Below are 20414 nucleotides of genomic sequence, written 5' to 3' on the forward strand. Positions count from 1 at the left end.
CTTTGCTTCCTGACTGTGATCAGCTAGCTCACCCTCTGCCATGCTTTTCCCTGGATGATGGAGACTGTACCTTCAAACTACGAACCCTAATGCATCCTTCCCCTCTTAGTTTGCTGTCTGTCTGTCTGTCTTTTTCAGACAGGGTCTCCCTGTAGCCCCAGCTGGCCTGGAACTCACTATGTAGACCAAGCTGAACTTGATCTCACAGAGATCTGCCTGCCTCCGAGTGTTGAGTGCTAGGATTAAAGGTGTGTACCACCATGCCTGGCTTCTACCTTTAAGTCTTGAATGCTATTCAGTTTATATGATTCTGGGGATTAAACCCAGAGCTTTGTGCATGCTAGGCAAGCACTCTATGAACTGAACTGCACCCCTCAACCCCAAACCCAGATACTTAACCAAGAGGCACAGACAGAAAACCATAAAGGATGAATTATGTTCCAGTTCAAGGGAAATGCTAATAAGATAGTATTTGAACATGCACAAATATAAGCCTCCCCCCCCCGCCCACAACACCCTGTCAAGAAAACAAGCTGATGGTACCTAGTTGTCCCTAAATGGCTTGCCACCCACTAGAGCTCGGTGAAGTGATCTCATGATGTCATCATTCTTGACACCTTGCTTTCTCCTGGGAGAAGTCTTGAATATCACCTGTCACAGAGGATCTGGAGACTGAGTTGTGATACCTGAGCACCTGCTCCAGGCTTAACCAGTGACAGCTGGGTTTGGTGGGATGACACTAATCCCCCTGGAACCATGGTCTAGCATGGAACTTTAGGGTGACTGGGGCTTGTTTTGAAGGCGGCGGGGGGGGGGGAGCAGGTTGAGATGGCCAGCAGTGTGCTGTAGAAGAGGGGCTCTAACCCCAGAATGGCTTCCACCAGTTATGTGGTCACAGGCAAGTAACCTTCCTCAGAAAGCCATTCATTAAATGGCTAAGAATACACCACTTTGAGGGTCTATGCAACATGCTGGCCATGTAGGCGTTCATGAAGCACTGTCTGGGGAAATTGCTGTGGGTGTGGTCAGGAAGGGTGCAGCTCTTCCCAGCCTCTGGGAGTGTTGGCACACCTGGGTCTCAGAGAGAGAGTGAAGGCCCTCCTTTCAGACCCGCTCAGCTCTACTGGCTGAACTTGAGATAAAGTCCACCGAGCCAGGTGGGAGGGGAAGACAAGTCATCTCCAGCTGGAATAAATAATGCCTCCCAGCCGCAGAGCGCTGTGATTTCATGCCACCTGGAATAGCCATGGTGGCTCTGACACAGCTCCTGCAATTGCTGGATCCAGAGACGACAGCACCATGTTTCCTGGGGGCTATACCCTACACTCTGTTGTGGCTACCAGAGCCTCAGTATCCCAGGGTGACTTGACCACATGACTCACTCCCCCTCAACCCTTTCCTCTGGCATTTGGATTCATTTCACCTGAGGAGCCTTCGGGCAGACCAGACCCATGTCTTTCTACCCCTTTTCTTTACTACAATTGATATTTTGTTACTGGTAGTTCTCAACAAGACAGCATAGAAGAGGGAGCGAGGCTTGCGTTTGGGAGCTGCTTTGAGGGGACAACATGCATGGAGCCATTTACTAACCATTCACCTGCAGGACGTGGGTCTGGAACAGCTGCTCGTGACCCAAGGCGTGGCAGGTGTAGTTACCCGTGTGGATGGTGGTCACCTTGGTGATGTACAGGGAGTCATCCTCTCCGAAGTCCTGCTGGGCAAAGACAACAATGAGATTCACTTCTCTGTTGACTAGACTGCGATGGGCAGCTGGTGAGCCAGTTTTCCAGGGAAGACCTCCCTCCCTGGCACTTCCTGTGTCCAGGGAGGCTGTGCCAATGCCCCATCTACTATCCACATGTCCTCTGGCCCATCTCAGTGTCTGCATGTTTCCCATGGATCTTGCTCACCTGCTTCCATGTTCTGGTTCTGGACAGAGGGACTTGATTAAAGCAAGGGATTTCTTTTTAAACATTTAATTAATATTTTGTGTGTTTTGCCTACATGTATGTAAATGCATTGGTGTTAAGTACTACCCATAGAGGCCAGAAGGGGGTGTTGGATTCCCTGGGAGTGGAGTTAAGAATGGTTGTTAGCCAGCACCTTAAAGGGCCAGTAAATATTTTGGCTTCCGTGGTCTTCTGGTCTCTGTCAGCCACTCAGCTCTGCCATGATGGCATGTAAACAGCCAGGACAGTATACAAGCAAATGGGTGTGGCTGTGTCTGACCACATTTTATTTAAAGTGGTGGGCTGGGCTGGGTCTATGGACTCCAGTTTGTTTAACCATGGTTCAGATTCCACTTCGATCCCCAAACAATTTTAGGCAGCTTATGGGATCCATGTACCCCAAGGGAAGGGAGACAGAACCAATGGGAATATGGGGTAAACCAAAAACAGGGTAGGGATGTGAAGACAGCCAGAGGGGCAGCTGCGCAGGGTTTTCATAGGACGTGGCTTAGTGAGCCTTGGTGCTGTGGTCCCTGCAGCCTCCCAGGATGAGGTCTTACCAGAGACAGGGGAAAAGTGGGAAGGGGCCAATGAGCACAGGGCACCAGCACCTTCACAGTCAGCTGTATTCTTTCTTGCAGCACTGTTCATGAGACTGGGCCTTTCCAGGCACCAGCTGCAGACAGGTTAGGGGTTAAGATTACTCACTTGTCTGTGGAGATCCCTCAGTAGGTTTGGCTTTTGCTACCAGATTTGCTAAGGATATGAGGCTTGTTGCTGTTAGGACATTGAAAGACTATCTCAGCTTATGGGTGACTGTTCAGTGCTGTATGCAGAAGAGACAGCGGGGATTCAGGAGACCCAGGGTTGGCTGGAGCTCAGCCACAGACCAAATGCTCTGTAGTCCCTATCTTAAGTTGTGGACTATACACATGCCCTGTCTGCCTCATGGGGCATCAGGGACCCAGCAAGAGAATGTATGCAAAGCTGGGCCCAGCACTTAAAAGGTGGAGGCAGGAGGACGAGGAGTTCAAGATCTACGTCAACTACATAGTGAGTTTGAGGCCAGCCTGGGCTACATGAGACCCTGTCTCAAAAACAAAATGAACGAAACAAAATTGCACAAGAACAGAGAATGCATGTAAATACAGTTTCTCATATGTGCAGCAGGACATAGAACAGGGAATGTTATTGTTGCTGTTATTATTGACTGAAGATGTAAAACTTCACTTCTGGAAGAAACACCCATCGCCCTTCCTGTTCCTGTTCTGAGCTTCTTGGGTTGACAGGACAGAAGGCCACCAGTGACTATGCTCAGGAAGTCGGCAAGCAACACAAGCAGTTCTGAGGGTCACTCATGCTCCTCAACAGTGACACTGCCCCGTGCTCACACCTCACAGGGCCTGACCACAACCCTCACGAGTCCCTTCAAAAATGCCTTTGAGGACTGAGGATGTGGCTTAATTGCCTAGTACGCACAGAGCCCCGAGTTCAATACCACATACACAGGGTATGATGGTGCATGCCTGTAATTCATGCACTTAAGAGGTAAAGGCAAGGAGGATCAAGGGTTCAAGGTCATTCTCAGCTACATAGTGAGTTCAAGGCCAGCCTTGGCCACATAGATCATATCTCAAATAAGTTATTTTAAAAAATGATGCTTTTTGGCTAAATTAGCCCAACGAGGGAGGGAGGAATGGAAGGCGAGGGAGAGGAAGGGAGGGAAGGAGGGAGGGACAGAGGGAGGAAGGGAGAAAAGGAGGGAGGGAGGGAGAGAATATGCAGGAATGCTGATTGTGGACATGATTCCTCCTTGCTATATTACTAGAAATGACCCATGGTGCACCCAGTGGGGCACCATCTTGGAGAGTGTTGCTGGAACCCTGCACGTTAGCCTGGGAAACATCACAATGCTTAAAAGAGCCTCATTCCTACTATTCTGTGGAAGCCTCAGTAATAAAAATAAAACAGCAGATAGCTGATTTGTCCTGTGCCATAACAGAGCCATAAAGAGTTCATACCTGAGTTGCTTATGAAAAGTTAATGGCGAGTCAATGCTGGGACGACATATTTCTAGTCTAAGCTGTTTCCTGTGTCAGAATCTAAGTGTCGAGGACAATATGTTTTCCTTGGAATCCAGCGGTAGAAAACAGACTTCTGAGAGAGGGCTTGTAGGCTGGATGCAGCCCCTTCTGTGTGTGTGGTACAGCCCATCCTTGGGGAGGAGAGGCAGGATCCTGGGGAGTCCTCAGTGCTCCACATGGTTAGATCCAAGCGATTCCATCCCAAAGGGCTGAACCAGAGCTGTTTTATAGTCTGGTGCTGGGCCACTTGCATTTTTCTTGAAACTTTACACAACAACCCTGTCAGGGTCCTTGAAGGTCATGTTGGACTCTGGTGGGCCCTTCTTATCCTCATGTTGTTGGGGTTGCTAGTCATGCATTTTGGAGGCTGTGAAGTGATACAGGTGAGGGGCTTCCCAAAGTCAAGCTCTCACAGGTAACCTAAGAGTGGAACCCCATTAGCGTCAGCACATAGCATCAAAAAAGTTAACTGGGGCTAGGCTCTGATACACAGTCAGCCCTGACTGTGGGTTCTTCATGTGCAGATTCAATCAATCACAGGAGAAAATATTCAGAAAAAAGATGCCGACACAGACTTCTTTCTTGTCAGCAGCGCCTAAAGAGTGCAGCCTTAACCACTGCTCATGTAGCATCTATATCATATTAAGGTGCAGAAGTTATGTAGAAATGTTTTAATGGATACGGGAAGGGAGGCGTAGGTTATATGCAAATGCTGTGCCATTTTATACAAAGGACTTGAACATTCCTGGATTTTGGTTATCACAGGAGGACTCAATCCCCTGAAGATACTGAGAGATGACTGTTCATCGCCTTGCTTAATCTTCCGGGCTCCCCCTAAGATCCCAAAACATAAACTCAGTACCATGGGGTGAGTCAGTAGGACTCTGTTTGAAAATGAAACCATGTCTGATTTCTCTTATCATCTCCATTACGACCACTCCATACTTAGCTACCAAGGTCATCTTATCTCAGGAGCAGACAGCTCCCCCTATCTCTATCCCTCTGCAGTTTCCTCCCCACACAGTTTTCTCCAGAGCAGGCTTTTTCTAGAAAATGCCAGATGGCACACATGCTCACCTAGACCTGGTTGGGGTCAGTCACGGTGGCAGAGCTGTCTTTGCCCCTCAGCCGTCCCCTTCCATTCTGCCTTTGCCTTTGCACTAAAGTGCCAGCCATGTCTCCTACTGGAAGTTTCCACGTGCCAACCCTCCTCCCTGGAGGCTGTCATCTGTTTCCATCTCTTGAAGATGCTGGAATCGCACCCGAAACCCACCCCAACACTCCTGCCTCCTTTGCTTGTATACTTTCTCTTTGTGGCAGTGACTGCCATTCAGGGCATAGGCTGCATCACGTCATTCACCGCCTGTGAATCCCACTAGACCTCAACCCATGAGGGGAGGGGATGCTTGGACTCTGTGGTCACTGCTGTGTCTCTAGAGCTGAGTGCAGGACGAAGTGTATAGTGGTATTTGAGTGGCCAGTGAGCCATCTCTGGGGTTAGGTTCTGGTTCTTTCGTTTGGCAACCTGGGTTGCCCACCTTCTGTTTTTATATCTGCCCAAATGTTGCTTATCCATTCGAGGTCAAAATGCAGGTGGGGGTAAAAAAGAAGTGACTGGCAGAAAAGCAAAGGGTTAATCCCAAGTCTTTGTGTTTGTGTATGTATGCGTTCATGTGTGTTCAGGTACATATGCACATGCATGCATGTGTACATAGAAGCTAGAAGTCAACACTGGGTGTCATTCCTCAAGTGCCATCAGTTTGTTTTTTTGAGACAGGGTCTCCACTGGCCTGGGGCTTGCTGATTTAGACAGTCTGGCTGGCTAGCAGTTCCAGGGGTCCACCTGTCTCCTACTCCCCAAGGCTACCCACTGTGTCTCTTCTCCATCCTGTGGGCCTCTGAGGGATTCATAATTCCTCAGGCATTCCTCAGGCCAGGGCAACTGGGACGGACTGACAGCTAGGCTCAGGGCAGCAGCAGAGGCAGAAGCCCTTGTGCAGAGACCCAGATCCCACTGTCGACTGTCCGTGCACCTCTAACAAAGTCTCTCAGCTCTCTGTCTGCTTCTCTTCCTGGTCAAGAACAAGTCCCTGCTCCTTGAGAGCAGAACATGTCCTGGGGATGTCAGTCAGGTGGGGAGAGCCGCATCAGCCCCATGGGGACCTGATAGCCAAATGCATTACAACTTTTCTGTTAAGTACAGAGCATATTACTGCCTGTGGCATCAGCTCTGGGGAGAACCCGCCTCTGTAATAAATTAAATAACGTCTCTAGGCTAAAACAATAGGCATCATATAATTACAGAACGAAGTGCATATTGTTTTCTGGATATGAATACTGGTTGCAGAAATCAAATTTACCTCATTGGATGTGAGAGAATTACTTTAAAAATTGATTTATAAGAAGCTACATAAAATCAACCCTGCAATCTTTCCTCTTCTGAATGCTCTTTGAGATGTGTCTGAATACCACTGTCAATGCCTGATTGCATCTCTGTAATTGTTTTTTTATGGATAGCTTCCCCCCCCCCCATACATAGAAATGTATTAGCGAAATCACGGTTTATTCCAGAAGTAAACAGACGCCAGATTAGACCGTTCTTGTGTGGGTGCACATCCATTTTTGGGAAAGAGACAATTTTACTTAAAGACATGACATTTGTCTTTTTTAAAAGCTATTTTCTAAGTATTTTCCCTTATTAAAGAAAGTAATTAGATGAGACTTAAGTATTAAATAATTGTTAAGCAGGAAGGAGGTGGGGGATGCTGTCATAGTGACACACAGGACTCAGGAATAAGACACCCAACCACTAAGGCTGAGTATTCGGTGACTCAGCATTAAACACAAGGACTCCAGGGTGATACTGGAGTTCAGGTTAATCATACTGTCAGTGTTACAAACTGAAACTCAGATTAGAGACATTTTTATTCAGAGCTTTTCCAACTCTGCAATTCTAAGGAGCACCCTGGCTCTCTTTGGGGGAAGAGAGGTAAAGAGGGGTCCCTCAACTGTAAACCTCCAAATTTACAGCCAATTTTGAAAGAGATGCATCTTAGCTTTGGAAATTGTTATTGAATATGTCAACGCTGTTGTAATGAAATGCTTCTTTTAAGTATGTGGTTATTAAATAAATAATTTTTTAAAAAAGTAGTCACTATCAGGGCTGGAGAGGTGGCTTGGTGCTTAAGAGCTCTGGCTGATCTTGCAGAGGACCTGGGTTCAATTCCCAGCACCCACATGACAGCTAGCAATCCTCCATATCTTCAGTTCTGGGGGATCCGACAATGTCTTCTGACCTCCATGGGCATTGCATGACATGGATGCACTTACATGCATGTAGGCAATACACTCATACACATAAATACAAATAATAAATTTTTGTTTGTTTGGGTTTTTTTTTTGGTCTTTTTGAGACAGCTCTAAAGCCTCTTACATTGTATCCCAGAACTCTAGGCTTTTGTAAGGTTAAACTTCAGAGATCCGCCTGTCTCTGCCTCCCAAGTGCTGGGATTAAAGGCATGTGCCACCACGCCCAGCAAATAAAATATTTTTTAAAAAGTAGTTATGATCACAAGTTAGGCCCTGAAGGTAGCACTAAGGGAGGAAAGAGGTGATGTAGAGGAGGTTACCCAGAAAACAAAACCTGGAGGAGTTACTTGGGACAGTCACACCCCACATGTACACAAGTTGACATCCGACAGGCCTGGGATCCCATCTCCTGGATTGCTCTGGTTTTTCTTTCTGAAAAGTCAGCCTTGTATCCTAGGCTGACTTCCAACATGGTATGAGGCCAAAGATGACCTTGAACTTCTAATCTTCCTGCCTCCATCTCCCAAGTGTTGGGATTATAGGCATGTACTACAACACCCTGTTTGTGTGGTACTCAGGCTCAAACCCAGAGCTTCATACATGCCAGGCAAGGACTCTATCCACTACCCCACATCCCTAGCCCCTGGGTCACTCTGGACAACACTTCTATTGGTTTGAACTCACCCAAAGCTCAAAAGGCAGGAAGTTTGATGCTACCAAGGTCTTCAACCCAAGGTGGAAAAAAAATGGTCCCAGCCTTTAAATATTTCAAGTACAATGTTTTCCAAGAGTTTAAAACAAAATGTACCCAGGCGTTTAATGAGATGATTTTAATGCAAAACGACAACCGCTGTCTGTCATGTGGCAAACAGCTCTCCATGCTAATCAAACGCCTCTCATCTCTCTACAATGGATTCATGACTGGTTCATACAAAGACAATAAAAATTAAATGAGTCATGAGCCCCTAAATCATTTTCTTTTTGGTCTTTTTAAGAACTCACTTCCAAAGAAGCACTTGGGAAAGGCACGTGCTTCATTAGAAATATTTGTTCTCAATTTTACAGCATTTAGGCATGGGGAAAGCGAACCTCTTAACACACCCTTCAAACAATGCCACAGCTACTTTCTTCTAATGGGCTTTGTGTTGTCGCTTTTATCACTGTACTGTGTCTGCCGACATTTGAAAGCCTGTAAATGGCGAGCTTCAGTGTGAAAAAACAAAACAAATGAAGGAAAAAAAAGCCAAACCCACAACAAAGAAGAGTGGCTCTTTCAAGTTATCTGAAATATACTGAGTATGTGGTAAGGCTTAAAAAAAAACTTAAAAGCATTTATTGTGTGTGTGCTTATGTGTGGAGGAGGCTGGAGGACAGCTCATGGGAATTGGTTCTCTCCTACTATGAGGGTTTGGGGATCAAACTCAAGATGTCAGGCTTGCATAAAAAATGTTTTTACCCACTGAACAACCTCATCTCACTCCCTTTTTATTTTTTTTAACTATTTTATTTATTATTTTTATTTTATGCATATGAGTGTATTGCCTGCATATGTGCACCCGTGTCATGCAATGCTTGAGGAGGACAGAAGAGGCCGTCGGATCCCTTGGAACTGGAGTTACAGACGGTTGTTCGCTGCCATGTATGTGCTGGGATCTGATCCCAGGTCTTCTACAAGAACCACCAGTGTTCTTAACCACTGAGCCATCTCTCCAGCCCCTACTCCCTTTTTTAAACTGAAAGATGGGCTGGGGATGTGGCTCAGTGGTAGAGTGCTTACTTAGCATGTACAAGGTTCGATCCCCAGTAACACATACACATTCTCTCTCTCTCTCTCTCTCTCTCTCTCTCTCTCTCTCTCCCCCTCCTTTTTCTCCCTGAGGATATTTTGAACACCTCTTCATGCTGGCCTTGTGGTGCTGTTCCTCTTCCTCAGTGGGGCCAAAGGCCAGTGCCTAATGAGCCAGCACCTCATACCCGGCACCACATCCAAGCAGACGCAGCTGTGGGAGCCTGGGAACTGCAATGGGTTGCAGGAGGCAGGCAGAGGCAGCTTTAGGCATACCTGTGGAAATGCCAGGCATTAGGTATCATGTTTTGTAAGCAGGGAACACAGAGAGTGCCACTGGGTGGCAGGCTGGCTGCAGACCCCCAGCAAACTCCTCCATTCCTCAGAGTTCTTTAACTCTGTCTGCTTTATGCAGCAACGGGGAGGGACACAATGACCAGCGCCACAAGGGTGCAGCTGAGTATCAGCAGTCAAAACAATCGCAGTGACATTGGTAGTCCAGCTAATCTGCCAAGGTCAGTGGCTTCTGGGATGCCCCGTTATGTCCCTCTGGATGTCCCTATGGATGTCTGTTTATGTCCCTCTCCAGGGAGGTGCAATGACCCTTACGATAAGGGGAGGGAAGGAGTCATTAGGTAGAGGACAGGTGACATTGTTGAAGGAATGACAGGCAGACTGGGTTTGGGTGACAGTCCCTTACTCTGCCCTGAATGACTGCATGACAATGGGTGGTTGGAGAATCAGGGGCCTGAGGTCTGGAGTGGGTGTGCATCCCTACACCTCAAATCCGGAACACACTGTGTGGAGCCTGGATCAGGAGTGTAGCATGTAAATCTTCCTTTGACATGGGCCCCAGCCGAGCCCTCTCAGCCCAGCCTATGAGCCCTCAGGAGAACCTGGTCATGAATGGGGAGGCATGGTCCTACTTTGTGGTCCAGATGAGAAAGCAAGATTAATACTTGGGAACGTGGAGTTCTGGCTTCTGTGCAGGACTTGAACATCCTATAGGGTGCAAAGTGCCTTCCTTCCCACAGAGCTGTGTGACCCCAGGATAGGGAGAGTTCCCTGAGGTTAACCTGGTGCCTTTCTGATGGGATACCTACAGTGGCAGACATCTTTCTGCTTCCTAAGCTATCCTGGTGTCTGGTCAGGGCATCCCCCTTCAGGATGAGCATCCTATCATGGGCTCTGGTCGCTGGGAGATGCCTGTCACTGGCATCCTGTGAGTGACACATAAGGCATATGTCCCTCCCCCATATAGTGCTGTGTCACCTGGGCAGAGCAGAGCCAATGCAATCTGACCACTGGCTTCTGGTGTCCACAGTGGGAGGACCTGTGGGGACACACCATAGCAGAGGCTAGGGGACCCGTACTTTCTCTCCCTTCTCCAGCAGATACGTGTATGGGCATACTTCAGGGGGAAGCTTGGTTGAAGAAGACAGCTGCTGGGGTGGAGACAGTGGCTACAGATCCCCAAGGGCTGAGGTGAGTGGGGCCAGGTCTGAAGCATGCCGAGAACCATGGCTGCTTCAGAAAAGAACTCAAAAGTTGTCTGGGAACTAACTAACTCAATTATAGGTTGCAAGTTACTGGCTCTGGGGACCATGAGTTGGAGCAGAAACCATCGATTTATCACAAAGCTGTCAGAAGGTGGCAATGTAATCCATGAGCTAGTGCCCTCCCCAGTCACCTCTGCTGTGGTGGGACGCTTGTCTTTAGGGGCTGGTGTCTGCTGGTGTGGGCCTGTGTTTCCGCCTATGAGCTGTGTAGGATGAAGCTAGAGTTTGTGGATGTGAAGTGGTGGCTTGGGCATCCTCAGGAGGCCTGGGAGGTCCAGGCTGGACTTCTTGACAACCTTAAGGTGACAGTGGGGATTGGAAGAGATGGCTTAGTGAATAAGAAGAGCACTTATCAGTTCCCAGTACCCATATGGTGGCTAACAAGCGACCATAACACCAGGTCCAGGGGATCAGACGCCCTCTTCTGGTCTCTGTTGGTAGTTCACACAGGTGGTACACTTACATATAGGCAAGCAAAACAGTCATACATAAAAATAAATGAATAGATCATTTTAAATAAGAAAGCAGTGCCATGAACGGAACCTCAGCCTCGTGGAGGGAACCTTCGGCAGGAAACATCTGCTGCTCTGAATACACCCTGGGCCAAGTCAGAGAGGAAGAAGGCCTGAGAGAGAGCAGGTCTCCCCACATTCTAGGACCTATGTTATTTGGAATCCTTCTTGGAGTATGTTTAACCTGAGGTTTGGAAGAGTCTCGGATCCTCTGCAATAGCCACATTTGACCATGTCACTCCCTAATGAAAGGTCTGGAGTTCCCCGGCGCCTTTGTGGACAGTCAAGGCTAGTCTAACATTTGGCGCCTTTCCTGTTCTGGGCCCAGACCTGAGCCTTTCTACTTCATGCCTGCTTCTCCCTGTCACCTGAAGCCCGAGCAGGAAGCAGATCCTTTTCTGAAGCTCCTGGAGCAGGTGCTTGAGGAAGCCTGCCCCGGCACCAGTCCCCCGCCCCGCCCCCGGCCCCCGGCGTTCAGGGGCAGCATCTTTGCTCTGGGCCCTGTTGGTTGCAGAGCTTTGCACTAAGCAAGCAAATCAACGCAGAGAGGATTCCCTGTGTTTGCCATCTGGATGGGCAAGCACAGGACAGGCGACTCAAGTCTTCTGACAGCGACTTGCTCACTGCAGAGCGTGCACAGCTCCTTCTTGCTTGCCTCTGGGCTAGAGGGGAACATTGACTTTCTGATCAAATATTATTCTGATGCATGAGGCATCTTTGATGTTTGCAAGTCAGAAAAGTTTAATTACATGTGTCATTAGGATGGCATTCTCTAATAGCTCTGTGACTGAATTCATTAACAGAATTCTTAACAGATAAGACAAGACAAATTAATATTTTGTTGCTCATGAAAGCGTCTCATTAAGAGAGTAGTGGAAAAGTGATTAATATTTTCTTGCCAATCAAGATGTCTCATACAAATGACAAAGGAAGCCTGAACCTTTCTGTGTTTTCTAATCTCCTGCCTTGGGTTTGGAAGGCTGATCTGCTTCCCAGGTTGGAAGCCATGTTTGGGTACTAGGCATTAATTACAGCTCCACTGATTGTATTTTAGCACTTACTGTGGCTGGGTGAGGAGATGTTGAGATGTCCGAGGGGCTCCGAGAACCCCAAGAATCTTTGCTCCTCCTGGGCTGTTCTCCCCTGATCAGTTATTGCTTCAAGAATGCCCCATGCCTTCTGAGGACCTGGTTCGTGCTCTCTGTGGCCGATTTCCTCCCAGAGATGCCCTCCTTGCTGTCCTCTGAGTGAATCTGCTGCTGAATACCTTTTGGATGCTGGGTGCTCCCCATGCATGGTCGGCTTAATGTTAACGATGGTTATAATGGTAATAATGGATAATGATAATGGGTGATTCTCTAGCATACTCTGTGCCAAGAACATCTCATGAATCTTCTCACTTGGTCTTTACTGTAAATCCATTAGCCAAGTGCTCTCATTTACTCCTATTTCACAGATGAGGAAAATTGAGGCTTAGAAAGGTCAAAGCCCTTTCCAAGGTTACTCAACTGCTAAGTGGCAGAGCTGAGACTTGAACTTAGGCCCTTTTGAATCCAAAGCCCATGCCCTTCATAGCAGGCTGTAATCCTCTGTCCCTAAGGTACAGGGAAGGAGGCATGTGCACTATGTGTGTATGCTTGCATGCAGCAGGCTTGGATGTCCAAGGAGTATGCCGCCCTGCACCCCTGTCTGGGGCTTCTGAGAAGCATGGGCACTGCCTATTTTCAGGGCACCAACTCAGCCATGAGCAAGTATTTCCAGGGAGGTAACGAGCAGCCATTAATCTCTGGTTGCACCCACAATTATCCAAATTGCTAACCTGATTGGGAAAAAGAAGAAATGCAATTGAGTTGGTGCTGCAGGCATGTTTGAGTAATTTAATTAACTGACGGCAAGTACGTTAAGAAGAGTTTGCCTCTGCCTTTATTTCTGACATGTTTAAACAGAGCACCATGTAATGCTGTGGAGGTTAGTCAGTCACAAAGGGCCCCGGTCTACCATGGAACCAGTCACAGCGGCCAAGGGCATTTGCAGTGGCGTCAATCCTGAGAGATTCTGTATACACAGACCCACGCACCTGATCCATGTACACACACGTCCTTCACACACACACATACACACATGCATACCTTGACACATACACACACAAACCCATGAACCTGATCCTCACACACACATCCTTACACATACACTCACAAACATACACACCTGAGTACACCCATACCCATGCACACAGGCACACACACTCACACACACAAGCATATACTCACACACAGGCATTCACACACAGGGAAGTCTGCATACACACAGGCACACACACACAGACCCACACACCCTAATGCATAATGCACACATGTAAATACACATGCACACGTGTATACACAAACACTTGACATACACCCAGAGGCATGCACACATGTACACACATAGCACATACACACATTCACACAGACATACACAGGCATACAAATAGGCAAGAATAACATGGACACTCTACACACATATACATGCACACAGATGTACACACTGTACACATACAGGCATGCACACATGTACATACATGGGACACACACAGGCACACACATGCACACAGAGAGACACAGAAGCACACCCATACCCATGTTGACACACAGACACATGAACATATGTACATATCCACACTCAACATGCACATGTACACACACATTCAACATACTGTTGCAGCCGGGTGTCATGGTGCATGCCTTTAGTCCCAGCACTTGGGAGGCAGAGGCAGGCAGATCTCTGTGAGGTCAAGGCCAGCCTGGTCTGTATAGTGAGTGCCAGGTCAACATATTGCTGTGTGGCAATTTCCTCTGAAATAAAACTTTCCTTCTTGGAGAAAAACTCCTTAAGACACTGGATGTTCTAAAGGGACATGAACTTCCTTCCTGTAGGGAAGCTCCTTTAGCTGAGGAAGCAAACAGCTCAAAGGCTTCAGGAAGTTCCTGAAACTGACCAGACTCACTAGGCCCCTCCCTCAAACATACATGCACATACATACATAAACCCTAAGAACACCTGCGAGACTTTGCGACAAGCTGAGCTGCCTGGAAGAGGCTCACATCAACTAAGCTGTCTGGAAAAGACTCCACAACAGGTTATACACTGGGCTCCAGATTTCCAGCTTCTGTGAGCCATCAGCCATGATGGATGGCTTGGTGATGCAGCTGTCTGTGAGTCATTTCTGTTCCTGTCAGTAACCTGTGATGGCTGCTTTTAATGGCAACTTGCCACAAATTAGAATCACCTGAGTTGGGAGCCGCACTTGAACAACTGTCCTGATTGCTTTAATTGACATAGGAAGTCCCACCCCAAATGCAAGGAGTGCGGCAGGAGGAAGATGAGTCCTCCTTTGCTTGTTTGGCCTTCCCTCTTGCCTTTGAGTCATTTTATCCTGCTGCTGCTGCTGCTGCCGCCGCCGCCGCCACCACCACCACCTTTGCTGATGTCAGAGCCAGAGTTTTCAGACTTCTATCACTGACTGAGGCCCAGCAGCAACTGAGGAACCCTCCCAGTTTTTGGTGACAGATTGAGGCTGCTGAGGCACCCAGCTCTGTGGCCCAAGCAACTACCATGGTGTCAGGCTCTAAGTGTCAGGCAGTCACCGTGGGACTGCTCCAGCTGCTGAAGACCCACCCAGCCTCGAGGACCAAGGAGAGGAGCCTCTCAGGTGGGATTCGGCTGTTGTTTCAACTTCGAAATAAATTGATTAATCAATTTTCACTATGTATTCATTCTGTCGATTCTGTTCCTCTCGAGAACCTGACCACACTCCTGTAAGTAACTTAAATAGAACTCATTGGTTCATTAAGTCAGACTTTGGTGGTGTCCACTTCCTTTGGCCTGTTACTGGTTCCCTACGTGGGATGAGTAGATGTGTGTTCACCTCTCCGTGGGAATAGTGTCACACAACATACAAATACACATATGACATGCATGCACCAGCACACACACATCCATACACATTTCACACACACACACACACACACACACACAAAATACTGAGTTTTCTTGCTAAGATCCTTGGGCAAGGCCTGGCCATCTCAGGTCTAGAGGATGAAGAATTCTACCATGGAGTGTCTATCAGGTACCCACCAGGGAGGGCACTGCCACACTGACATTCAGAGATGGACAGGACAGGATACTGGTTGTCTACAACAAAAGAGGGAGATCGCAAGGAAACAGCCAGGGTGACAAGCCGGGGGAGGCCAGAGTGGTCCCCCATTTCCAGCTGCTTCCCTCATGATCCACAGGGCGCACTCAAAGGTGCCTAGAGTTTTTGAGTTCCCACTTCAGCACTTCCTGCATTTGGGGCTGGACCTCTCACACCTTTGGGCTGGGAAGCAGTCTTAGCATTGGCAGGACCTTTAAGGCATGGTTTAGCTGCCCTCTTGAGGCTGGCAGCAGCCGACCCTAAGCCCTGCTTAAGCTTGCTGGGAAGGGAGACGGTGTCTCTGTTGCGGCTCACTCATGGGCAGGCTTGATGGCAGGAAGGGTATCTCATCTAAGGAGGCCAGGTTGGTTTCCTTTGAACTCCTGGGTCACATGGCTCAGTATAGCTCCCTCTACAGGTCCCTAACACACCTCCTTACAGATGTCCAGGGTCTGACCACTTATCCCACAAGTCTTCTTTCTCTGGGCTCAAACAATCCCACTGTGGATCCACTGTGCCATCCCGAGTCAAAGAAACCAAGACCAACTCCTCTTCTCCCATGAACATTGGGCAGTCACATCAAGTCTCTGCCAAACCTGAACCAACCTATATACTTGAATTAGTGCATGTCTCCTTGAAGTTCAGTGGAAGGCAGGGGCTGCTTTCTTAAGAGATGAACTTACCAGGGACCAGCAGGTCAAGGAATTACTCGGGGTCCCCCTGACGTAGAACCAGCCATCTGGTTCCTCAGAGCCCAGAGGTGTCCTCTTTTCACTGCATCAAGCTGTGCAAACTCAGTCCCTTCCACTGAGGAGTGCCATACCCAACTCTTCGAATCTGCATCTTCTCACCCAGCAGGAAGGTCTCCAAGGCAGGTCTCTTCTAAGCCTTACTTGGCTCCCTTCCAGCACCTCACTGTCACTCACCCTCCTTCCAGCCAGCCCCATGGCTCAACTCCCTTTGTCAGGGATGTCCCCTCTGCTCACACTCTACCAAACTGTAAGCCTGAGCCTTCACCTTGTGGCCCCTTGCCCACCTCTCTCTCTGGCTGTGGGGCTTTCTGGCTGTGCCTTCTGGCAGCTTGCGGCTCATCACTCTGAGAATTAGAGTGAGCCGCACAGCCTGCTCCTCTCCACATTTCAGCCTCAGGGCCTCCTTAGGCCTTTTCTAAGGGCTCCTGCCCCGCCCACATGCCTCTCAGTCAGTCTCCTCTCTCCTTCACCAGACATGACTAGCAGGTTGATGGCTGACATTCAGCCTGTCTCTGCACATACAGGGACATGGAGCTTCTGATATTGCCAGACTGAGCCCAGGCCTGTTAATGAAGCCCTCTGCCTTCATATCCTTTGATGATGCCCTGCACCTTGACTCTCATGGGACGCACACTTGAGCTTAGAGTAAATGCTACTTACATTGATGTCTTCCAGGCCCAGAAAGTTAAGGGTGAGCCCGTTGCGCTTCCAGATGATCGGTGGCCTCAGGTCTCCACGAATAGCACAGGTCAGCACCGTGCTCAGCCCTACAGTGACTGTGGTCACACTAACCTTGTCCTCAGGGGCAAGGCTCAGCTGAATCACCTCTGCAGAGACAGAGAGAGAAGAGAGGGTGGTTAGGAGCAGGCCTGGGGTCAGATCATGGCTCTAGGTGGCCAGTCATGATTTACTCAAGTGGGTTCCCAGTAATGGTTTATAATGTGCCAATACACAACCAAATACACAGATGGACACTTTTGCTGGACTGTGAGCTACAATTATGTCTAATGCCTGAACCTGGACAGGTATGTCTAATGCCTAAACCTGGACAGGAACCACAGCTAAGGTGCAGGGGTACCATCTGAATCGTGGATTTGTGAGTGGGGCTGAGAACAATGGCTGCCTGGCCCACAAGGCCTGGCCAGTGGAGAGACCGCAGAGCCAGCTGTGGGGCATGCTGCTCCTAGTCCCTGGCTTAACGAAGCTGGAGCCTGGGAAATGCGGTCAAGGTCTGCTGATGAGCCGACAGGCATCTCAACCATGGGGGGTAGCTTAAAGGTTGCACTGTCTGAAGTCTGGGGAATGAACTGGCTGACCTTTGAAGGTCTGTTTCTTCTCAAGATTTGCTGAGCTTAGATTCGCATTTCTGTTCTGTGACTGTGCACTGTGGCCTTTCGTTTTGTTTTTGTTTTTCTGGAGTGTACTTCAGGCTGGCCAAATTATGAATCTTTGCCATTTGACTTGATAACTGGCATGAAGATCGGTTATTCCTTAGGCAATCTGGGAAGGGTCTAAAACATTCCCTTGCCATCCCAAGCTTTCTGAAGATTTATACAAAATTAAGCAAACTCAGGTGCTCAGTGAAAACATGGGATCAGGCCAGGGTTGGGGAGCAGAGCCGACCACACAGGGACTGAGCAGGGCAGGCTGCTTTGGGGGATGCTTGTATATAGTCTAGGATGCCAGCAAAAACGTAAGGGGTTCTATCCAGTGTTTGGGACGTGGGTGGCCCTGACAGGTGTGTCGTCCAAAAACTCTGGGACAAAGCATGGAGTTAGGAGCTGCATTCTGTAATGGGAGCTGGGAGCTGGGAACAGGAACTGGACGCTGGGAGCCAGTACACCCCTTCGGCAGCACATCTGAACTCAAGCTCTCTTGCTAGTGTGTGTGGGAGGGGAGCAGGGAAGAAAAGACTCTGGTGCGGCGCACTGGAGAGTTCAAAGCAGGTACTTAAGGTAAGACCTGCAGCAGCCACGTCTCCCCCTTCCTGGCCATTTAGTGGCCCTGTCCCAGACCCATGAAGTGAGGATGAGCAAGCTGCACACGTGGTGCTTCATCAGTGATGGATGGATGGATGGATGGATGGATGGAAACGGAAACGATGAAAATAAAGGAGCCCAAGTACCAAGAGGCCGGTGGGGAGGGGGCAGCCATACAGAGGAAAAATGTGACTCACTGCGAAGGAGCCCGAGAAAAAAGATAAGCACCCAGTGATGGATGCAGACGCAAGGGGCATAATATTTCACAAACATTACAGCATTTCAAGTTCCCTCTTAAATCACAGCCTGACTGCTGCCCTCCCACCTCCACGTCAGTAAGGCTACTGCTCAGGGTAGGGGAGAGAAGGTGCTCTTTGTAGTAATATCAAGAAGCAGGCTTGAAGGCTCAGAGAACAGGGAGGAAGTAGAGGGGAGGGGAGGGAAGGAGAGAGAGACAGAGGCAGAGAGACACATAGAGAGAATTGGTTGTAATAGTTTTTCTCCCACTGAACTCCAGGGGCCCTCGGACCTCAGAATCCAAGACTTTCAATTAGAGAGAAGGGCTTTTCTGTATCAGAGGACCACAATGTTCCAGAAGCAATAAGGTGAATGGAAGGCTCTTTTTGTCCCAAGGGACTATTGGAATTAAAAAGGGAGCCTTGTGGGTTTGTGGCAGAGGGGAGCATGAGGCTGGGGGCTTTGAAGGACACTGCATCTTTCCCTGTAGCCTGGTCCTTCATCCTGAGAGCCAGAGCCCCCTCAGTTCCTTAGCAGTCCACTAGCTGTAATTGAGGACCACACTGGATGCCAGACCAGGGCCTACAGGGAACAGCCAGGAGCTTTCAGGGGGTGACAGTGTCAATGAGGGGCTGTGGGAGGCCCTGCTTGGGTGAGGGGCAGTGCCCAGCTCCAGGCTGCTAGCTAAGATCAACAGTGCATGCAGGACAGACGTAGGTAGTCTGAAGGTCCTCCCAGTGGGAACCGGGGACGGCGGAGTAAGGCCACGTTGCTACCCTGGAAGCCAGCCTGGAGGGTGGTTAGGATGGCGATGCCCAGAGAAGCGCTTTTCTTACAAAGAGCACCCCTTTGTGTGAACTGTTAAAGTCCTCAGCCTGGACCAGGCTTCTCAATGGAGGCATGTTCCGTTGTATCCTTCTTAGTGCTGCGGAGCTTGTAAACAAATAGGGCTAGTTACGAAGGGGATGTACGCTTTCTCTGCACCCGACCTTCATCAAGACTTGAAAAACAGACCAAGTGGGCATCAGAGAGAGGCCCTTGCAGGAGGCAAGGCTTCCCCTGGGTCTTCTGTGATTCCCCAGGCAGCTGTATCACATCCCAGGTAATCAACACACAGAGGGCCGCCCTTCTGCTTGGGCCGCTACACACTCTCATGAGTGGATATCCCAAAGGTTTCTGTGTGACCCCAGGCCTGAGAACAATTGCTTAGGAAGATGGGAAGGGCCTGGATGGCTGGAAGGCGGGACAGTGCAGGTGGGGGATGGGAGACAGGCAGTCTGTTGGGTTTGGGCTTCTGAGGCTGTAAACACAGACTTTCAGGTGCCAACATGAAACATAGGATTCCCTTCTCCTTGGGGCCCAAGAGCACACATTTCAAATAGTTTTAGAAAAGGCCTGTAGAGCCTGGATCATGGGGCCAAAAACAACTAAGGGAACACATTCCAGTGGGTTGGCAGCCTCTGTGCTCTCGTGGCCTGGGTGGCCAGGGCCACTGGTTCTGTATTCTCTTTGGTTGCGTCCCCATCGTTTGTATGTGTGGAGACGTATACTTCGTGCAGGAAAAATTCATGCAAAATTAGAATGCCTGAGAATGGATGGAACCATCGTAATTCTGTGCCTGTCAGCTACACAAATATTAACCAAACAGCAAATATTTGGATCATTTAAAGTTTAATTAAATGAATGTTTTATTGGATTTAATGCGTGTCAATATTCCCCAGCTCCTTTTAAAATTCTGAAGAGATTTACGGCTACTGAACCCTTTCCTCCCACCCTCCCCCCTTCCTTCATTTACTGTTCTGCAAGCCCTTCCTGCAGGCCTTGCTTCCAGGCTAAGTGGGAAGACCATGGCTAATTAGCTTTCTGGGGTGACTTCTGGGAAGACCTGTGGCTCAAGTGAACAGGACAGGATCCCTCACCTCTGAGCCTGGCTCAGCTGCTGAGTGGCCTTGGGCCGGTCCCTTCCTGACCCTTGACTTCAGCTTAGATATCAATAAAGGGAAAGCTTTGGCTAGGAGGCCAAGAGACCCATGCATGCTTTCTCTAGGGTCTGGGCGGCGGGGGGTGGGGTGG

The 20414-nt window shown here is 48.9% G+C and overlaps 1 protein-coding gene across 4 annotated transcripts in view; it reads right to left on the minus strand.

Moving 5' to 3' along the window:
- The window catches only part of Fstl4 (follistatin like 4), a 458219-nt gene that overhangs the window by 38640 nt on the left and 399165 nt on the right, over positions 1–20414 (minus strand). For 2 of the 4 annotated variants that reach the window (XM_029554200.1, XM_029554201.1), the window contains 2 exons: positions 16786–16952; positions 1591–1714 (listed from right to left, as the gene is read on the minus strand). In XM_029554200.1, coding sequence (XP_029410060.1) covers positions 1591–1714; positions 16786–16952 — 291 coding nt within the window. The remainder of the gene's footprint in view (positions 1–1590; positions 1715–16785; positions 16953–20414) is intronic. The other 2 variants (XM_029554198.1, XM_029554197.1) reach the window with 1 other exon arrangement.

Source organism: Nannospalax galili, unplaced genomic scaffold (assembly GCF_000622305.1).
Source record: "Nannospalax galili isolate Female #2095 unplaced genomic scaffold, S.galili_v1.0 scaffold424, whole genome shotgun sequence".
NCBI classification, from domain to species: domain Eukaryota; kingdom Metazoa; phylum Chordata; class Mammalia; order Rodentia; family Spalacidae; genus Nannospalax; species Nannospalax galili.